Source organism: Oculina patagonica, chromosome 1 (assembly GCF_052425735.1).
Source record: "Oculina patagonica isolate OP01 chromosome 1, crgOcupat, whole genome shotgun sequence".
Lineage (NCBI taxonomy): Eukaryota > Metazoa > Cnidaria > Anthozoa > Scleractinia > Oculinidae > Oculina > Oculina patagonica.
Window position 1 is genome coordinate 25,264,402 of NC_135758.1, and position 17,608 is coordinate 25,282,009.

The 17,608-nt window shown below is 39.8% G+C and overlaps 1 protein-coding gene across 5 annotated transcripts in view; it reads right to left on the reverse strand.

Moving 5' to 3' along the window:
* Positions 1-17,608, reverse strand: part of LOC144642756 (TNF receptor-associated factor 2-like) — an 81,641-nt gene that overhangs the window by 1,151 nt on the left and 62,882 nt on the right. The window contains exons 1-9 of one of the 5 annotated variants that reach the window (XR_013568782.1): positions 16,905-17,023; positions 14,969-15,158; positions 12,736-12,790; positions 12,442-12,546; positions 11,901-12,065; positions 6,638-6,715; positions 6,210-6,299; positions 4,942-6,019; positions 121-2,172 (exon numbers count right to left, since the gene is read on the reverse strand). Coding sequence is in view for 4 of the 5 variants with exons in the window: in XM_078501813.1 (XP_078357939.1) it covers positions 4,964-6,019; positions 6,210-6,299; positions 6,638-6,715; positions 11,901-12,065; positions 12,442-12,546; positions 12,736-12,790; positions 14,969-15,108 (1,689 nt within the window). In the remaining variant the exon portion in view is untranslated. Of the gene's footprint in view, positions 1-120; positions 2,173-2,195; positions 6,020-6,209; positions 6,300-6,637; positions 6,716-11,900; positions 12,066-12,441; positions 12,547-12,735; positions 12,791-14,968; positions 15,159-16,900; positions 17,024-17,608 lie in introns of those variants that run through there. The other 4 variants (XM_078501813.1, XM_078501821.1, XM_078501830.1 and 1 more) reach the window with 4 other exon arrangements.

The window sequence follows — 17,608 nt, forward strand, 5'->3', positions numbered from 1 at the left end:
TCCTGAATTTGGCACGACTCTGGCACGACGTCTGAATCAGAGTCGTGCTTTTGCCGTGCTACAGTCGAACCTAATTACAATTTAGTTCGGCACGGCAGGAGCACGATGTCTGAACTAGGCCTTAGTGCCGTTAAAATGATGCATGTATGCTTTATACACAGCATTGGTTACAAACGATAAAAATCATGGTATACGTGCAATACAGAAACTGAATGTGTATAATACATTTACATTGCATGAGGTAAAACAGGGAAAATAGAAATGAGAAAGCCGAAAACCGGCTTTGAGAAGAATAGTGACTACTACATGCTAATCTATAATATTTGATTAATTAAATCAGTGTGGCGTTTGGAAAACTTGGGCGGTGGTTATTTGCAGAGTTATGATTCCAAACGCTCAGGTTCAGTCTAGCTTTCAAGTCTATTAATTTTACTGATAAGTTGTAATTATAATTGCAGATTTTATAACAAAATGTGTTATTTAAATGTGTTATCTGTCAAAATCACGTTCGAAGCGTTCAGGGCCCGGTTGTTCAAAACTCCGATTAAACTAACCAACGATTAAGCCTAATCGTCGATTAAAATCCCTAACACCGGGTTAGCTAATCGGTGGAATTGAGAACGTTGTTCAAAGCCCGATTAGAGTCGTGATTAGTTAATCGCCGATTAACGGTTAGTACTTGGTGTAAAATCACTTGTATTGTCTCGCTAATCGACGATTAGTATCCCAAAATGCAATTCTCCTTGAGTAAACACTGCGATGGTTTCCAATATGGCGTCTGTAGTGTCGCATGTGGTAAAAGGAAAACAACTGTGGCGACGTAAAACTAACTGGTCCGATTCGAAAATAATCATGTTTCCACTCGCATTAAATCATAGTGATGACTAGCATTTGAACAATTGGTTTCAGAGCGTGACCAGGCTTCGTAAATCTTCCTCTACGAGGTTTGTAATTTACTGGATGCAGGATGTAAGCGATGCAAGCTTATTGAATTATTTATAGACGCTCTGCCGAAGCAAGGCCGTAGTTCTTGTTTTTGTACTGTATTTATTGTTTTATAAAGTTTGACATAAAGTTAACACAGAAAAGAAATGTACAGCAAAAAGTAAATAAAACTATTTTAACGACAAAGGTCGTAGTTTTTGATCGCAACAAGCCAGTATGGTATCGTTATATTGGCGTCTTTGTTTCACAAACAACAAGTCCGCCATTTTTTCCAGTTTAATCGGCCGATTAGTGAGTTAATCTTCTCCCGGAGCAGTGTTAAATTTAACCCTTAGTTTAATCGTTGATTAGCGCTAATCGGGCTTCGAGCAACGCAATCTAATCGCTGGTTAAAATTTAATCGCCGATTAGCATATTTAATCGCTGATTAGCACTAATCGGAGTTTTGAACAACCGGGCCCAGATAATTACCAAAAACAATCGGCAATCCATGCCTGCTTTCGCAGAGATGTTCTTTTAAATATATTTTGATCTATTTTTTTGTGAGCCGACTCGGTTTGTGTTATCCGTTGCAGCCTTCAGCTTCAGTAGATAACACAAACCTCAGTCTGTAAGATATTTCAAAATTACCTCGTAGCCCCCTTCCCTGGGCGAAGGGGGGCGGTCCTCATTGACATTTTGGATGAAATGCGCCGTTGGGTCTCTGTTACTTTAACTCCACAGCAGATCACGTTGAGATGCGTTTTGCAAATATATTCTAACATGACACCAAAAATCAACTGTGATAAGAAGATTTTTTGCTGTTTTCTCATAACCGTTGATTCTTTTTACTTAAAACAGCCGGATTTGATTTTGATTTGAATTGATTTTAAGATTCGACACCAAAAATCCCTACCCTATCCAAGGCTCGTTATTTTAAGAAATGATGCGAATTTCCATTTCTGTAAGTTTTTTTTTTCAATTCTTAGTGAAAATTTCTTGTATTGACTATTTCGATCTTATTATTTCTTTTTTTTTATGATTGTCACTAGCAAAAAAGAAAAACTACTATTTTTTTAAAACTGTAATAATTACTAGATTACTAGTATACTTAACACTAATACTACTAACGGTAAATAATAAATACAAATCGTAAACAATTTTTAAGTTTTTTTTGTGATGTCCAGAATAATGAAAGGCTGATAAACTTACCACGATCTTGATATTTCTGGACATCGAGAAAAACCACTTCAATATTTGTACATTGTTGCAAAGAAAATAGAAGTCAAAATATTAATTTAGTCTGAGAAATGAATGGACACTTGATTCCTTGTTAAAACCTTTCTTATATAAATATTTACAAGAAGTGATTAACTTTATGTTGAAAACATTTCGCGTGCTTACTTAACTAAAATAGCACTCTGGTGTATTTGCTTTTCGCGTAGTATTATTTTTGCATGGGAGTTTTATTTATTTATGGCTTGAAATATACTACCTACCTAGCTTAGGAAATCTTAAGTAGTTACCGTATTTACTCGAATAAGCGCCGCCCCCGATTAAGCGCCGCCCTCGAATAAGCGCCGCAATTGGGACAAAAAAGTTAATAAGCGCCGCCCCCGAATAAGCGCCGCAGTCTCGATGCGGCGCTTATTTGATGAATTCCGTTTAACTAAAAACAGCACTTCAAAGCAATTCTAAAACAAACTGGGACATTTCTTTTCATCAAAAGCGATGTTTTGCAGTTCAATGTGATTGTTTTTCCGCTCGCCCATAAGTTTTCTATCTAACACTCTTATAATGTAGTTCTCTGCTACTCTGTATATGTTGTGAAGGTCGCAAACTTTGCCAGGACAACTAGCGCCATATCTTTCTTCAGCAAGAGACGAATACTGACAATCAAAAGACCGTATTTTCAATTACTGTAAAAGATAAGATTCTTTGTAGCGTCCAAACTTTAAATAAGCGCCGCCCTCAAATAAGCGCCGCCCTCGAATAAGCGCCGCACTTGAAGCGCGAAAAATTAAATAAGCGCCGCGGCGCTTATTCGAGTAAATACGGTACTCTTATATATGGCAAAGTCAGTCTTAGGTAAATCCGAGCGTTCTGATTGGTTCTTTCTTGGTCGGGATTTTGCCATACGGACCGTTTCCATGAAAACGGTCCGAGTCGTGTATTTTTTTCGAAAGCCGGCAAATTCAGAATTTTCAACTAAGCCTGCCTAAAGAAAACGCATTATTCGAAAAAGTTACCTGAGAAGAAATATCGATTCAACATACTCAACGACAATGAGTTTTAAAAAAAATCGAGATTCAAAAGTGCCAGTCACTAGTTCACAAGTACGGCGAAGGAAGCAAGCCGCAAGGCGCTTAGGGGATTGATGGACACTTCGAAGATGCTCTCTTTGAAGCGGGAGAATTCAGCGACTCCAATCAAGTTCCACTTCAAAGAATTGTCTGGTGGTTTTTGTCCTTACACCTCGGTTTACGAGCCAGAGACGAAAGCCGGTCCGTATTTTAAAAGTTACGCAGGGGAGACATTCAACTTCAACAGCAGAATGATAGCTAAAATAACTTGGTTTGGTTAGCCGAGCGGCCTCCCGGCTTTCGGTGATGCCTGTTCCAGTTTCTACTTCAGAAGTTTCCCGATCTTTACGATAATAAAATCCATTTCATGGTGAATATTCATCTTCTTCGTCACGATCAATAAATTTGTTTTCAAACTCGTGGTAGTTTGTTCTTTCTGAGTTGCTCGCGTCATCATAAGCACTTTACGGAGGAAGCCCTTGAATGCAAGTGACCGGAAGTGCTTTTTAACAGAAAGAACAAGCATGGCCCGAGTGCCATATAATAAACTACTTACTGACCTACAATAGCTTGCTCGAGCCACACTGGGGAATACTGGCCTTCGGTCGTTTTTGTACGGACCTCGCACTGCTACGACCTCGGGCTTGCAATATTCCCCAGTACGGCCCTCGCGCTCGGTTAGTAAGAGGTTAATATTTTTAAAAATATGTAACTTCTTAATGTTTTAAATTAAAATATATATTTAATTATTGACAGAAATCTTTAAAAATGATATAGTAAAAATGTTATATATAGTGATAGGAGTAGCTACCCTTCGTGAACAGTTTCATCGAAACTACACGATTTGCACCTTAGTGAAGTAAGGAAATGTATAATTAATTTACGAACTAATTATGTTATTAAATTAATTAATTGTTAATTTATTACAATGACCCATACCCAGTCACCTCGAATAAAACAAACTCATGCTCTAAGCTGATGCCTAAGCCTGGTTGACACTTGTGAGATAAGCTCAAGCAGATCATAAGCAGAAGAAAGGGCTAATGTGCACCGAGGCAAAATAGGTACAATCATATACACAAGAAAAAGAAACCTTCCTTTTTCTTGTGCTTGCGTTTATGCTTATTTAATTTCACTTGCTTTATGCTTATTTCACAAGTGGAAGCTGGTGCGAAATAAGCACAAACACAAGCGTTTGTATATGTCGTCTTGTATATGGGCTTAACGCAAGTGTGAACATTGTGGGTATGCTTGGGCTTATTCTTGTGCTAATCTCACAATTGCGAACCAGCCTTTAAAGCTGTTATCTGCGTCTCCAGTTGAGGGAATAAGTACCAGACTATGGCGAATTCCTTTATACGAGACTAGACTGAACCCGCAGTCTCGGTCCCAAAGTTGCTCAGCAACTTTTTCGCGCCACGATGACGTGACTACTCTCGACTGCTGACGCTTTTGATTGTATAATACAAAGTTAGACAAAAAATTTGTTGAGAACGGCAATTGGTCGCTCGCAGCTAACGGTTACATGGTACAACATCCGCTTTGGGATACTCAAAACAAAGAAAAGTCAAGCTGATGACTGGTTGAAGTCGCTTTACTTTGTATGTCCCGTCACGTTGATTGCCCTCCAGCAAGGTGTTATTTTGTACCATGTAATGTTTAGCTGCAAAAGGTCCATTGGTCCTCAGATGGTCTCACTCACACTGTAACTCACCGAAGGTTATCTCAAGGCTTCTTTACAGATCCACAGTATCAACAATGATTTTCAGGAACATGGCATCATCCCGCACATAGGCGTGGTTATTTAACTCAGACAGTGGGCAAAACAATGGGCACCCACTGGCGATGTTTGACTCCCGCCTGGGCCTTTGGAAAGAAGAGCTGCTTGGATCGGGTCTGAACGCATCAATCACGTGTTCGACATTATCCTGATCCAACAGCATCATGGTGACCTTCTGTCTGAATGGCCAGCGGAGTAACGCGTCAAACTCACCACGCATGACAACAAAGAACAGCGACAGGTGTGTTCCTTTGCCCATGCCGTCCCCATGCAAATACAAACGGGCGCACATTTTGTACCCATGGCGACTAGTGTAGAAACACGGGCTGTAAATGGACGTCTGTCTTCCGGTGATGGCGTCGTTTCTTCTGCGAGCATAGTCCGTTATTTTCCACAGCAGGGTCCCATCATAGGTAGATACTTGCTGTTGTCGAACATACTCCTCGATGTCTGAAAGAACAACGTTCCTGAGTGTCATATTGTGCTCTGTGGACTCCATTCTTCGCTCAAGTCTCCTGATACTGTCTACAGCGTTGTCCAACTGGCGTTTAAGTGACGATACCTCCTGTTTCACATCGTTGATTTCACGCCCTGTCTCGCTCAATAGGAACTCGATGTTATTATTCCCATTTTCGGCATTCGTAAGACGTCTAGAAATCTCTTCCGTCGAATTGCCGGGTTGTAGTGAAGAGAACGCCGGCGCTACTGGTTGCCGCTCACCATGGCTTGCAACTGTCCTTTCCAACCTTACCAATCTCTCGGAATTGTCTTGCAGCTTTTGTCTCATATCCGTTGTCTCGCGTACAACTGTGTCTATGCTTGATATAGCACTAGAAATGGACCTTTCGGAACCCCTCATCCAATGATCGCTGATACCGCCACCAAATGCACCACCAGCAGCAAGATTACTTTTTATTTGTTCCTCCAGACGCAGCACAAACGTCAACAACAGATTCAAGTGGAATATCGAGGACAGTTCGTTGTGTTTTTTGGCCTCCGTTTGCTTCATTTTCTGTGAAGGAATGCATTGTTCATATGTGATTAATAGGGGTTTATTTTTACAAGCACCCCACCCCCTGTTTCTCTCCGTTTGTGTAAAACAACAAATTTTCCGATATGTCGGTGCATGATTAACATTTTTTTAAACGTAAAAATGCTTGTAACCATGTAAATAGTAAAACTCAGAGAAGTTTAATACAAACCTTGCCTTCACTGCAACCAATCTGTTGAAATGCACAGCTTCTCTCGACAGCTTCACAGTCACCATTAATGGGACTAAGGTGATTTGCCATCTGTGTGAAGAAATCGAACAATTAAACGAAATTGTTTTGCAATATTGTTAGGACAAAACGGTAGAATTTTAGCTCTTACACCCCGCATGACCCACTGATTTAAATCAGGCTTCGTGATCGTCATTAACGTACAACAACAAATGCCTACGTGATCACAGTGTTTCGAAAACCTGACTCTGGAAAAGTTTGTGTTTTGGATAACAACTATAACCGCTAAAGATGCAACGAAAGTGTACGGGAATGATTTCATTCCAAGCTGATTGTGACGTGTTCAGTCTCCATCCTGAAATGACTTAACAAATTTATCACACGAAAAATAATTATTTAAACACGGTTACCTCTCCACGCGGAATTCCTTCTTTGCCACAGCCACGACAATGCACGGGATACATTTTACAATCCTGTGCTTGGTGATTCTGAAAAATAAAAATGATAATAAATATAACTCCACCGTGTATGTCCTTTTAAAAAGTTTTGATAAGACCCATCAGGTAATCCAAGGTGCATATAGTCCCAAGCTGCAATGCAGAGGATATAGCCACAACAGATTACCCCAAAAAGCGGCTAACGAAAAAATAACCGCATCGAAAGGATAAGCCGGCCTTATTTGTTTTTAAGAGTGTGCCCGTGAGAGAACAGGGCAGAACCATGCAACAGGTGATACAGCTCATATCACCGATTTCGCCCAAACTTAGCATAAATGTTGGGTATGGTGAGCTATTTACTGAGGCAAAACATCAGCTCAAAATATTTTATTCCCTTCAAGTTATGGCACCTTTTGCAAAAATGGCCATTTTTCACTCATTTATGCATATTTAATTAGCTGACTTTGATTGACCAGTTCCACAAGAAAAAAAGACTTCTGAAAATAAAATTCACTGCACTATATTCTGTGGTTATTAGGCTTTAAGTACAATAATTCACTTTAACCGTCAAATTTGATTTCTTCTCCTCAAACGGTCTTTTGGAAGGTACACATTTCGTACTGTTGGAAATAGCCTTAACTAGTAGGTGTGTTTCGTTGGGGGGGGGTTAACTAGTGCCCAATATCTCCCATGAGCAACAACTTATATACATTATTCTTACATGGGTAATGAAGTCCATCATTAAACTTTACAAAAATGCAACAAAATGTCTGGGGACTACAATATTTTATTAGTATTGAGGAACTAAACACACGTGACTTAACGATTTCTTGCTATTTCATCAAAATTCACCGAAACACAGAAGCCATTTATTTGCCTCAATTTGGCATAAAATCGGTACGAAATAGCTAATCAAGCATTAATCTATAGATAACAATCAAAATATTGGCGAAGAAAAGGCAGTTAGGACATTTTTCGGAGCATTTTCAGAGCCATATAATTCGGCAATGTTGTGATATAGCAAATGTAAAAACAGCAGCGAAAGATTTTCTTTACAAGCTCGCTCAATTCAACATTTAGGCACATCAGAGTAAAGAAACAAGAAAGTAATACTACATACATGCCACTTATCGACACACAGATGCTTTCTTTTGAAGAATTTGTTCTTCCTCGCTGCACTTCGATTCTTTGATCGATCTCAATTGACATGTACTGTTGCTTTGAGGCGCGCTGAACTTAGTCAATCCATCGTGGTTCATCCTTCGTGAAAGGTGTAAGCAGGTTGTCAATAAAGTCATTCAAAGAGCTGTTCAAAGTTTACGGAAGGACACTTGTCTCAGCCAGTTTGCATGAAATAAATTTAACTGGAAAATAAACAGCCGCCATGTTGAATTTCTACCTTTGAGCCTGCCGTTTCAGTCAGCGGTACGGCTGTTCACTGGGCATCACGCGTCCATCACGCGTGACCACACCACACGCGCGATCATTTGCTTTTCCTCCCCGAGTGTTCGTTGGATGCGTTTGTGATGAAAATGAGAATATTTTCAAATTGTCGTAGGGAAAACAATTTCCTCCGCTACAGCTTGACGTGTTTACCGCAATGTGATGCTGAACGAACTCTAGGGTGCTTACCATTTGTTGGAGAGAACCGGTTGGAATGACCACTGAAAAATGGAAAGGCTTCTTTCCAAAATTAGCAAACTAACCGAAATAGATGTCGCTTACCATTTGTAGCTCAGTTTCCTGTTATTTCTTTCCGTTGATGGGAGACCTGATGCATGGGAAACTAGAACTGGGAAACCTTACAAATGGTAAGAAAATTTCTGACGTTCCGTCAATCTCCGACGAAGAGATTTTCCAGAAAAAATACTGTTCCATTTGACTTTCACCGAGACAGAGTTCTTGATTTTTCTGTTCAACGGTCGGCTAGCCTGCGTGGCAGGCGTCGTTAGTTTCTAGCACGCGCATGGGAGAAACGCGAAAGGCGCGAGAGCGCCACGCGAGGAAAAAATCGAGAAGACGGCGTCTCCTCGATTTTTACCTCGCGTGGCCTTCTCGCGATCGCGCACTCTTTTACGCGCGCTAAAAACTACACAGACGCCTGCTACGCAGGCTAACGGTCGGCATGCACGGCAACCAAATCAACGTCTCCCAGTTACTTGCCAGACATTTGTATTTTTTTATTGCTTGTTCAAATTCCCCTCCCCTGGCGGGAATAGTGATTAATACCGCGCATAACAATTACATTTTTTGACCAAATTCCCCTACCCCGGGGCATAAATGGGAAAAAATGAATAACTCAGCAAAATTGGAGAATAACGTTTACCACGGGATAAATCACTATACGGTGGATAGCGAGGTAGGTTTTGTAATCGTTTCTTGCGCAAGTGCTTTAGTTGGGGGAGCGTCTGTGCTGAACTGAACAAAGAATTCACGTACGAAATGCCTTTAGGGACGCAGTCTATATGGCGCAGCAAATATATACATTTATTACACGACTAAGGCGGTCCGAGGGCCAATAACTAAATCAGCCAATCAGATTACTTTATTTCCGGTCCCGCGAGAGCCGATATTTTCCAAGTATCGGACCGGGTTTTGTCCCAGATGATCCCGCACTAATTCCCGCGCGATTTAGCGCAAGATTTTTTGCAAGATTTTTTTTTTGTAAAAATTTTTCGGAGTTTTTATTGCTTTGAAAATGAAATGACCTTCAACACAGAAATAGTTTTAACTCCTTTGGCGCGCATAAAAGGTTTGCCGCATATTGTTTTCCACGACATCTACCGGGTAGCAATTCTTAATACACAAAGTTTCCATCGTGAAATAAATCTCTTATTAACCACGCGCGAGGGCCGTACTGGGCGAATATTGGCCCGAGGTCTTAACAGTACGGATCGAGCGCAGCGAGGTCCGTACAAAAAAGACCGAGGGCTAATATTCGCCCAGTACGGTCCCGAGCAAGCTTGGAGAAGGCTACCTGTGCTGGTTGAAACATTAGCTAATAAGTTTTGCCGTCTTGCGTAGTCCTAGTCTTACAATAAATTTGTTTAGTTTTAATGCGGGGTTTAAGCTCTCTACAAAAGTCTGCATTCGCGTCTTTGTAACTCACATAGCCACTTAAATTGAGTCGGTGATGAAGAAAATTATCATTTGAAGCCGCAATTCGTCACTTGCAATGTGGGCATTCAGGAGGAAAAATTTGTCCCCATAAAAGCCCTTTTCTAAAACAAATTAATAAAACTGCAGTAATGACGTTTATCGGTAAATGGACAGATGGAGAACTTTGTGGGATCCTGAAAAAGAGAGTGGGTACAAATTCAGTCTCCTAGCTGCCAAAGTGTAATATAATATAGACGATTTGAACAGAAGGAATAGATGTACACAGGCCAGGCTGACAACCTGACCGCCATTTCTTCGAATGTCCATATTCACCCCCTCCCCCACCTCCCAAAAAAGACAGAAACAACAACAACAAAAAACAATAAACATACTAGTTTTAACCTGATATAAGATGGAAAAACTTGCTCTGATTATTTAATGGTTTCCGACATTTCAGAGCTCAATTTCAGAGCATCAAAACCGATTGCATCGCATACATTACACTGCATCCAGTGTATTTCTCTTCAACTATTTATCAAAAAAATTCAATGGAGAAGTTGAAAAAAATTCTCACTTTTACAAGAAACGCACACTACTTATAAGGCTAAGATCAAGCCCCGGTTGTTCAGAGGGTAGATAACACCATCCGCTACTTATTCCGACGAAAACAAACATTTGCGAAGGAAAAGCAAATGAACACGCGTGTGTATAGCTGTGTATAGCTGTGTTGGGCTATGTATAGGCGTGTATAGCTGTGTAGGGCTAGGCTATGTATCCCCTCTATGAACATCCCTATATAGGATATTTTAGTATGACTACACTACGTACTTGCCCAAGTGTACGGCTTTACCGCTGACTGAAACGGCAGGCTCAAAGGTACAAATACAACATGGCGGCTGTTTATTTTCCAGTTAAATTTATTTCATTCAAACTGGCTGAGACAAGTGCCCTTCCGTGAACTTTAAACAGCTCTTTGAATGACTTTATTGACAACCTGTTTACACCTTTCACGAAGGATGAACCACGATGTATTGGCTAAGTTCATCGCGCCTCAAAGCAACAGTACATGTCAATTGAGATCGATCGAAGGATCGAAGTGCAGCGAGGAAGAACAAATTCTTCAAAAAAGCATCTGTGTGTCGATAAGTGGCATGTATGTAGTATTACTTTCTTGTTTCTTAACTTTGATGTGCCTAAATGTTGAATTGAGCGAGCTTTTGAAGAAAATCTTTCGCTGCTATTTTTACATTTACTATCACAACATTGCCGAATTATATGGCTCTGAAAACGCTCCGAAAAATGCCCTAACTGCCAATCTTCGCCAATATTTTGATTGTTATCTATAAATTTATGCTTGATTAGCTATTTCGTACCGATTTTGTGCCAAATTGAGGCAAATAAATGGCTTCTGTGTTTCGGTGAATTTTGATGAAATAGCAAGAAATCGTTAAGTCACGTGTGTTTAGTTCCTCAATACTAATAGAATATTGAAGTCCCCAGACATTTTGTTGCATTTTTGTGAAGTTTAATGATGGATTTCATTACCCATGTAAGAATAATGTATATAAGTTGTTGCTCATGGGAGATAATGGGCACTAGTTAAAGGCTATTTCCAACAGTACGAAATGTGTACCTTCCAAAAGACCGTTTGAGGAGAAGAAATCAAATCAGACGGTTGAAGTGAATTATTGTACTTAAAGCCTAATAACCACAGAATATAATGCAGTGAAATTTATTTTCAGAAGTCTTTTTTTCTTGTGGAACTGGTCAATCAAAGTCAGCTAATTAAATATGCATAAATGAGTGAAAAATGGCCATTTTTGCAAAAGGTGCCATAACTTGAAGGGAATAAAATATTTTGAGCTGATGTTTTGTCACAGTAAATAGCTCACCATACCCAACATTTATGCTAAGTTTGGGCGAAATCGGTGATATGAGCTGTATCACCTGTTGCCTGGTCCTCTTATGGATACACTCTTAAGCAAAAAGAAAAGTGTTTTGCCCAAGAATACAACTCGAACCGCCCGATCTTGATTCGACTGCCGTAACCACTGTCCAGTATACTATCGCGTCTCTAATGAACTTCATAACTTTAGTAAGCTTTGACTGATTTCACAATGCAAATCACCAAACTTACTTTTAGTGCAATCGCTGTAATTGTATCTGCACAAAAGGGGCACTGTTGCGGACGATAAGGACATTCCTGTTCCACGTGTCGCTGAAGGTCTGATCTTTTGATTCGTTCGTGGCAGTTGTAGTTGGAACAACTCTCTCTTTCTGCAGGGCAGGACGAAAGGTGTTTCTATATAAGAAGGAAAAGCAATACGAGCTCAAGCAGATGAGATAACATTTTATTTTCGTGCCCAGGGCCTTCGTTTCTTGTTGTCACTTGCTCGGTGAAACGCCCGAGTAGCTCTGGGTAACAACCCAGATAATGCATGTCTCCATGGCAGGATTATTTGAACAGAGTTTATGCATTACATTTTTCGATTTTGCATTTTGAACTCGATGTCGAATTTCATTTTATAACCATTATTGGTATTACCTTCATATAGTCCTTTATGGTAACCGTGCTAGTTTGCCACCAAACTGTTCGCTCTTCGTCCTCAACCATTTTACCTTTGGTTATCTTACGATAAGTTATTTTGACTAAAAACGTTAGCTACTATATTGCGTACCTCAATGTATCTTACTTCGCCTTTCCATACGCAGCCATCGCTTGAATTAGGACAAGCGACTACTAGAGAAAGAACTTCCCGCTTCATAAATTTGTCTAGGAACACCTGTAATTTGACATCAATACGTTGTTAGTCATCCATCGGTAATCGTCATCTAGCTACAGTGTAGACTAAGAAATTCTACCGAGAAGTGTGTACAAAGCAATGAAAACCTTAGCAAAGTGAAACAAGTTTAGAAGTGTGCTTGTTTGTGTCATATTAGAAAATGGCTTCAAAAGCCATTTACGTATCTACCTGGTCCGCTGTAAATGGTGTCTTGTCGACAAGGCAGATAAAACTTCCATCGTCCCTGTGTAATGAAGTAGGACGTAAGTTTGAATAGCTGGGAGGGATTCTTCCCGTTTTCTGTTTGGTGTCCAATTGCAAGAGCAAAATATCGTTTGAAGAGCATCATATCCTGTTTAAAGCTTAAAGTTTTTAAGCCGCATTTTCCAGTCCTTAAAATTGCAGAGTAATGGCGGCGAAGGACTTAAAGTGCTACTACGATCAAATTTTTGTTTTCCATTTTTTTACATTTTCGTGTACAATTTGACTTTCTTACTTACCTTGCCAATTTTTAATCCATTACGAACATCAGAAGTCGTTTTATTTTAACGTTTATTTCTGATAATTTACGGCCGCCATTAAAAAACCTTGTTCCAAGGCTTGGTTGCGAATAGGGAGAAAATGACGTCAAAGACTCCAAATACCTCACGGGTTGAAATTATAATAACAATCAGCATAGAACATTGCACGAAAAATAAGCCCAAACTTTTTGTTGCTTTTCGCGTGATTTTCACTACATATTGTTATTATAATTTCAACCCGTGAGGTATTTGGAGCCTTGACGTCATTTTCTCCCTATTCGCAACCAAGCCTTGGAACAAGGTTTTTTAATGGCGGCCGTAAATTATCGGAAATAAACATTAAAATAAAACGACTTCTGATGTTCGTAATGGATTGAAAATTGGCAAGGTGAGTAAGAAAGTCTTCTTGTACACGAAAATGTAAAAAAATGGAAATCGAAAATTTGATCGTAGTAGCACTTTAAGGTGATCAATAATATTAAAGCGTAAATGTTGTCTATTTTGCTGTCGAAAACGACTGTTGTATTTGGGGTTGGCGTTTGATAGCCAGGTATTGTCATCGTGGCATCTATCTCGCTATTTTTTGTCTCGTGACATCTATCTTGCTACTACTTAACATGGTCATGCGCAAGAGAGGATAATTTTCCTCAAGTGATGTCTGCGTCACATCACGGTGAGCAATGCTGCACATATGGACACACTATAAATTGTTGGAGTCAATGTTGCAGAAGTATAATTCGATTTTTACTTTGTGCAAGTAACAATTTCTGGGAAAGCGGAGTAATTTGATAACTGGACGCATTTTTGCACTTGTGTTCAGTTGTCTGTCAGTTTTGGTGGCCCCTCCAAGTCCTGCAAAATCCCGTGCGACACTGCTGACATGGCAAGCAAGTTCTGAATCTTACAGATACGTAAGGGGCGGACCATTATTTTCTTGGAGGGGGGGAGGGGGGGTGAAAAATTTTCCTCTGCAAACTGTTTTTTTTTAGTTTATGCACCTCTGCAAACATTTTTCGAAATTCTTACTATTTTTTGTTATACATATCGTGTTTGCAAACAATTTATTTTGTCTTTCCAGGCCCTGCAAACAATTTTTTTCAATATTTTTCATCCCCCCCCCCCCTCTAAAAAAAAAATAATGGTCCTTCCCTAACGAAAATGGGGAGACCAAGTCGACAAAAAGAATATAGCTGTCCAGTAATTTTGCTTTCAGAAAAAAAAAAAAAAAACTTGAAGACAATCAAAGAAACAAAAAATGACACACATACATACAGGCAGAAAAATAGGCAAAAAGACAGACGGACAGACAGAACACCCCTCTGTAACACCCCCAGTGGAATCTTTATCTTCACCGGGTTTTCGGAAAAAAGTCACTGGGTTGGCTAATTTCCCACTGGGTCGGCTTATTTGGGCTCGTTTTTTAAATAGGCTTATTCGACAAAAGTCACACTGCACAGTCACTGGGAAGCATAAAATAGCTGGGTACAATCAAAATATTCGCTGGGTACTGGCCATGGGGAGGCTTAATTTTTACTGGATAGGGGAAAATAATCCACTGGGTCGGGTTCCACTGGGTCTGTTATAGAGGGGTGTGACAGACAAACAGTCAGAAAGACAGACAGACAGACAGGCAAGCAGGAAAAAATGCAGAAATACAGACAGAAAGACATACAGCCAGGCAAACAGACAAACAAACAGACTGACAAGGTTGTGCTGGCTGTCATGTGTGCCGCACCATTGCATGTGCACCATTGCATGTGCACCATTGCATGTGCACTGTGGCCAACAATGTTGCAGACGTAGAGAAATTGATTTTTACTTGGACTGCGCGCAATGCTTCACATTGTGTCTGCGGTCCTTTGTGATAATTAAAAACGGCACAGTCGGAATATTCTAGTTACCTTTTGAGGTCTGTGATGCAGGAGTTACAATAAACATGGCCACAGCCTGTCTGGACAGGATCTTTCAGAATGTTATTACACAGTGAACACAAATATCTTGCTTCAACTGTGCTGTTCATAGATAGTGTATACCCTGGCATCGAGACAGGTATCAGTGGATTGTCTGATTAATTGTTATGGTAGTTGGCTCCTTAAAAAAAGAAAGAGTTATAGTCAGTTAGTCATGTCATGTTAAACTTTGTGGTTATTTGTTGGTATATGAGTGACATGCAATAAATACACCTTATTCGATGGTTTAACATATAATACGCGCGGATATTTTGCGAGTTGTGCAGTATTTTTCCTCTTCGGAAAAATACGAGCAATGAGCAAAATGTCCGCTCGTATTATATGTTAAACCATCGAATAAGGGATTTATTATTCCAATAATTTTTCCACTTTTTTTGGGCCAGTATTTCGTAAGTTTGTCCGCCCGTATTTTTGCCCTGTTCTACTGTGTAATAACGTGGCATATTTTGCGCGTTCTTTTGCCCTAATATGGTAAAATGGCGCAATAGTGGAATAATAAATAAAGCAGACAGCTTGTGGTGTCCGACACCGCGGAATACCAGTGCGTGACTTCATAGAGAGCATGTTTACAGCGTCTTGAAAGGGAGAATGTCAGCTGCGCTGCAATCTTCCTGAAACTAATTCGTAAGAAAGGCATTTTGCATAAAAACAACTCAGGTAGGATCCAGTGAAATCTTGATCTCAACGAGACAATCTCTAGATAAGGATGGCAGACCAAATACTGTCTCTGAGATTCAGTATATACTGTGCCCAGTTAGAACGTAGAATGAAGAATTAAGTGAAGCGAAGAAAATAAAAGGATCGATCAACATCAAAGAATTATTCCAGCGTCGGCTGAATTTGGTGTATTTTTCCGCACTCAAATTGGCAAAAAACACCCAACACTTTACTGTTAAGTCAAGATGTAACTGGGATGACCACTCTATGGAGTCCGTATACATATGGCAACTCACTGACTGGGTTGTCAAATATCACAAACATCTTAATTGTATACTCGAAATTATATAAGCGTGCGGTATGAAAATTGAAACTGAAATTGAAATTGCTGCTTCAACATGGTTCTTTCTATGCTAACAGCAATGAACAAGAAACTGGCTAAAGTTTTTACGATATCACTCTTGATGACAACCTTAGCCCAAAGCTAGCTGTCATTGATTTAGTTCATCAGCAGGGCTGGCTCAGTCCTAGAAGTCTGTTTGCGGAAACATATTATTGTTAACATATTATTAATACCATATTATTATTATTATTTGTTGGTTCATTGTATGGACTTGCCGTGGCACGTCCTTTTCTGTCGCTAACTCTCGTGCTTAACAGGGTGACCACTTTCGCAACGAGTCTCAACAAAGTAATAATTGCAGTGTTAAAATTAATGTCGTTGTCGGTACTGCGTGCACAAGCTTAGCTTAGCTTACCTCGTTTGTGCACTTTTATATTCTGTTGTCATGTTTTTATAGGAAAAATTCCGGGAATATTCATGCATCACAACCCTTCATTTTATTCGAAAGCTTAGAGGGCGCGACCTTGATTTCCGGGAATCCATTCCGAGACAACAATGGTAAATAATTTAAAGCCCTCAGTGTCATTTCTTTCTCTTGCTATCAAGCAAACCTCTGCCTTACATTTCTTTGTATCCAACAACTAAGCTAGGCTTATATTAAGCAGCTGAGGTTAGTAAAAAGCGCGAGCGACGCACACTGCTAGAAATACTTTGTGGCAATATGTTTCGCCGCAATGATTTAGTGCACAGTTTCGCTGCAGTTTCGCTAATGGCGGCAGCTCTGTTAAAAGACTATGATAAATCAGTATACCTCTCTGAATTTAACAACATTCACTTCTCATGAACGACAGCATTCAATTCACTTACATTCCTTGCAAAGTGATCGGTAGCCTGGAACATAGCATTTTTGGTGACACCCCTTCTACCTCCATCTTACTGTTCCGTGATGTTTCACAGCTTCAGTGCATTTGATAACAATATAATTATTGGACTTGGTGACCTTGAATATTAATGCCAACCTGCTTAAGACGGGGAATCCCCGGACCTATTGTTTATACTAAAAACAGTCACAAATTGCAAACTCCGCGGACCGATCCAAAAGCGGCCAAAACGTTATTAAACGGTTATTATCTTCGATTATTTTTTTTCGACTAGAAAGCGCTATATAAAGTTAATGTGGAATAGAAGAGCCTTGTATTAATTTGGCCGAACATGGCAGAGAGGAAAGAATGGCAAAACTCAACTTGAGCGTAGTGGGCGCAGTAGAGCAATATTACATTTAATATCAGCAGATCGATTGTTGTTAATGTATTTTATATTTTACGTACGAAGGTGAAAATAGAGAGAATTAAAAACTTCACCTTTAAAAGCCAGAGCATGAAAGATGTTATTAAAAAAAACTGTTCACTTGAGCAGCAACAGGAGAAAATTTGCAATTGACTCCCTTATCTGTACGCTGAGCTCGTAGGCTATTGTAGAATACGTAACGTTTTATGTTAGCTTTCTGCTTACACAAGACTGCTGTACAAGACAGTCAGTTTGGCGGGAAAACTAGAAACCGCACTCAATAG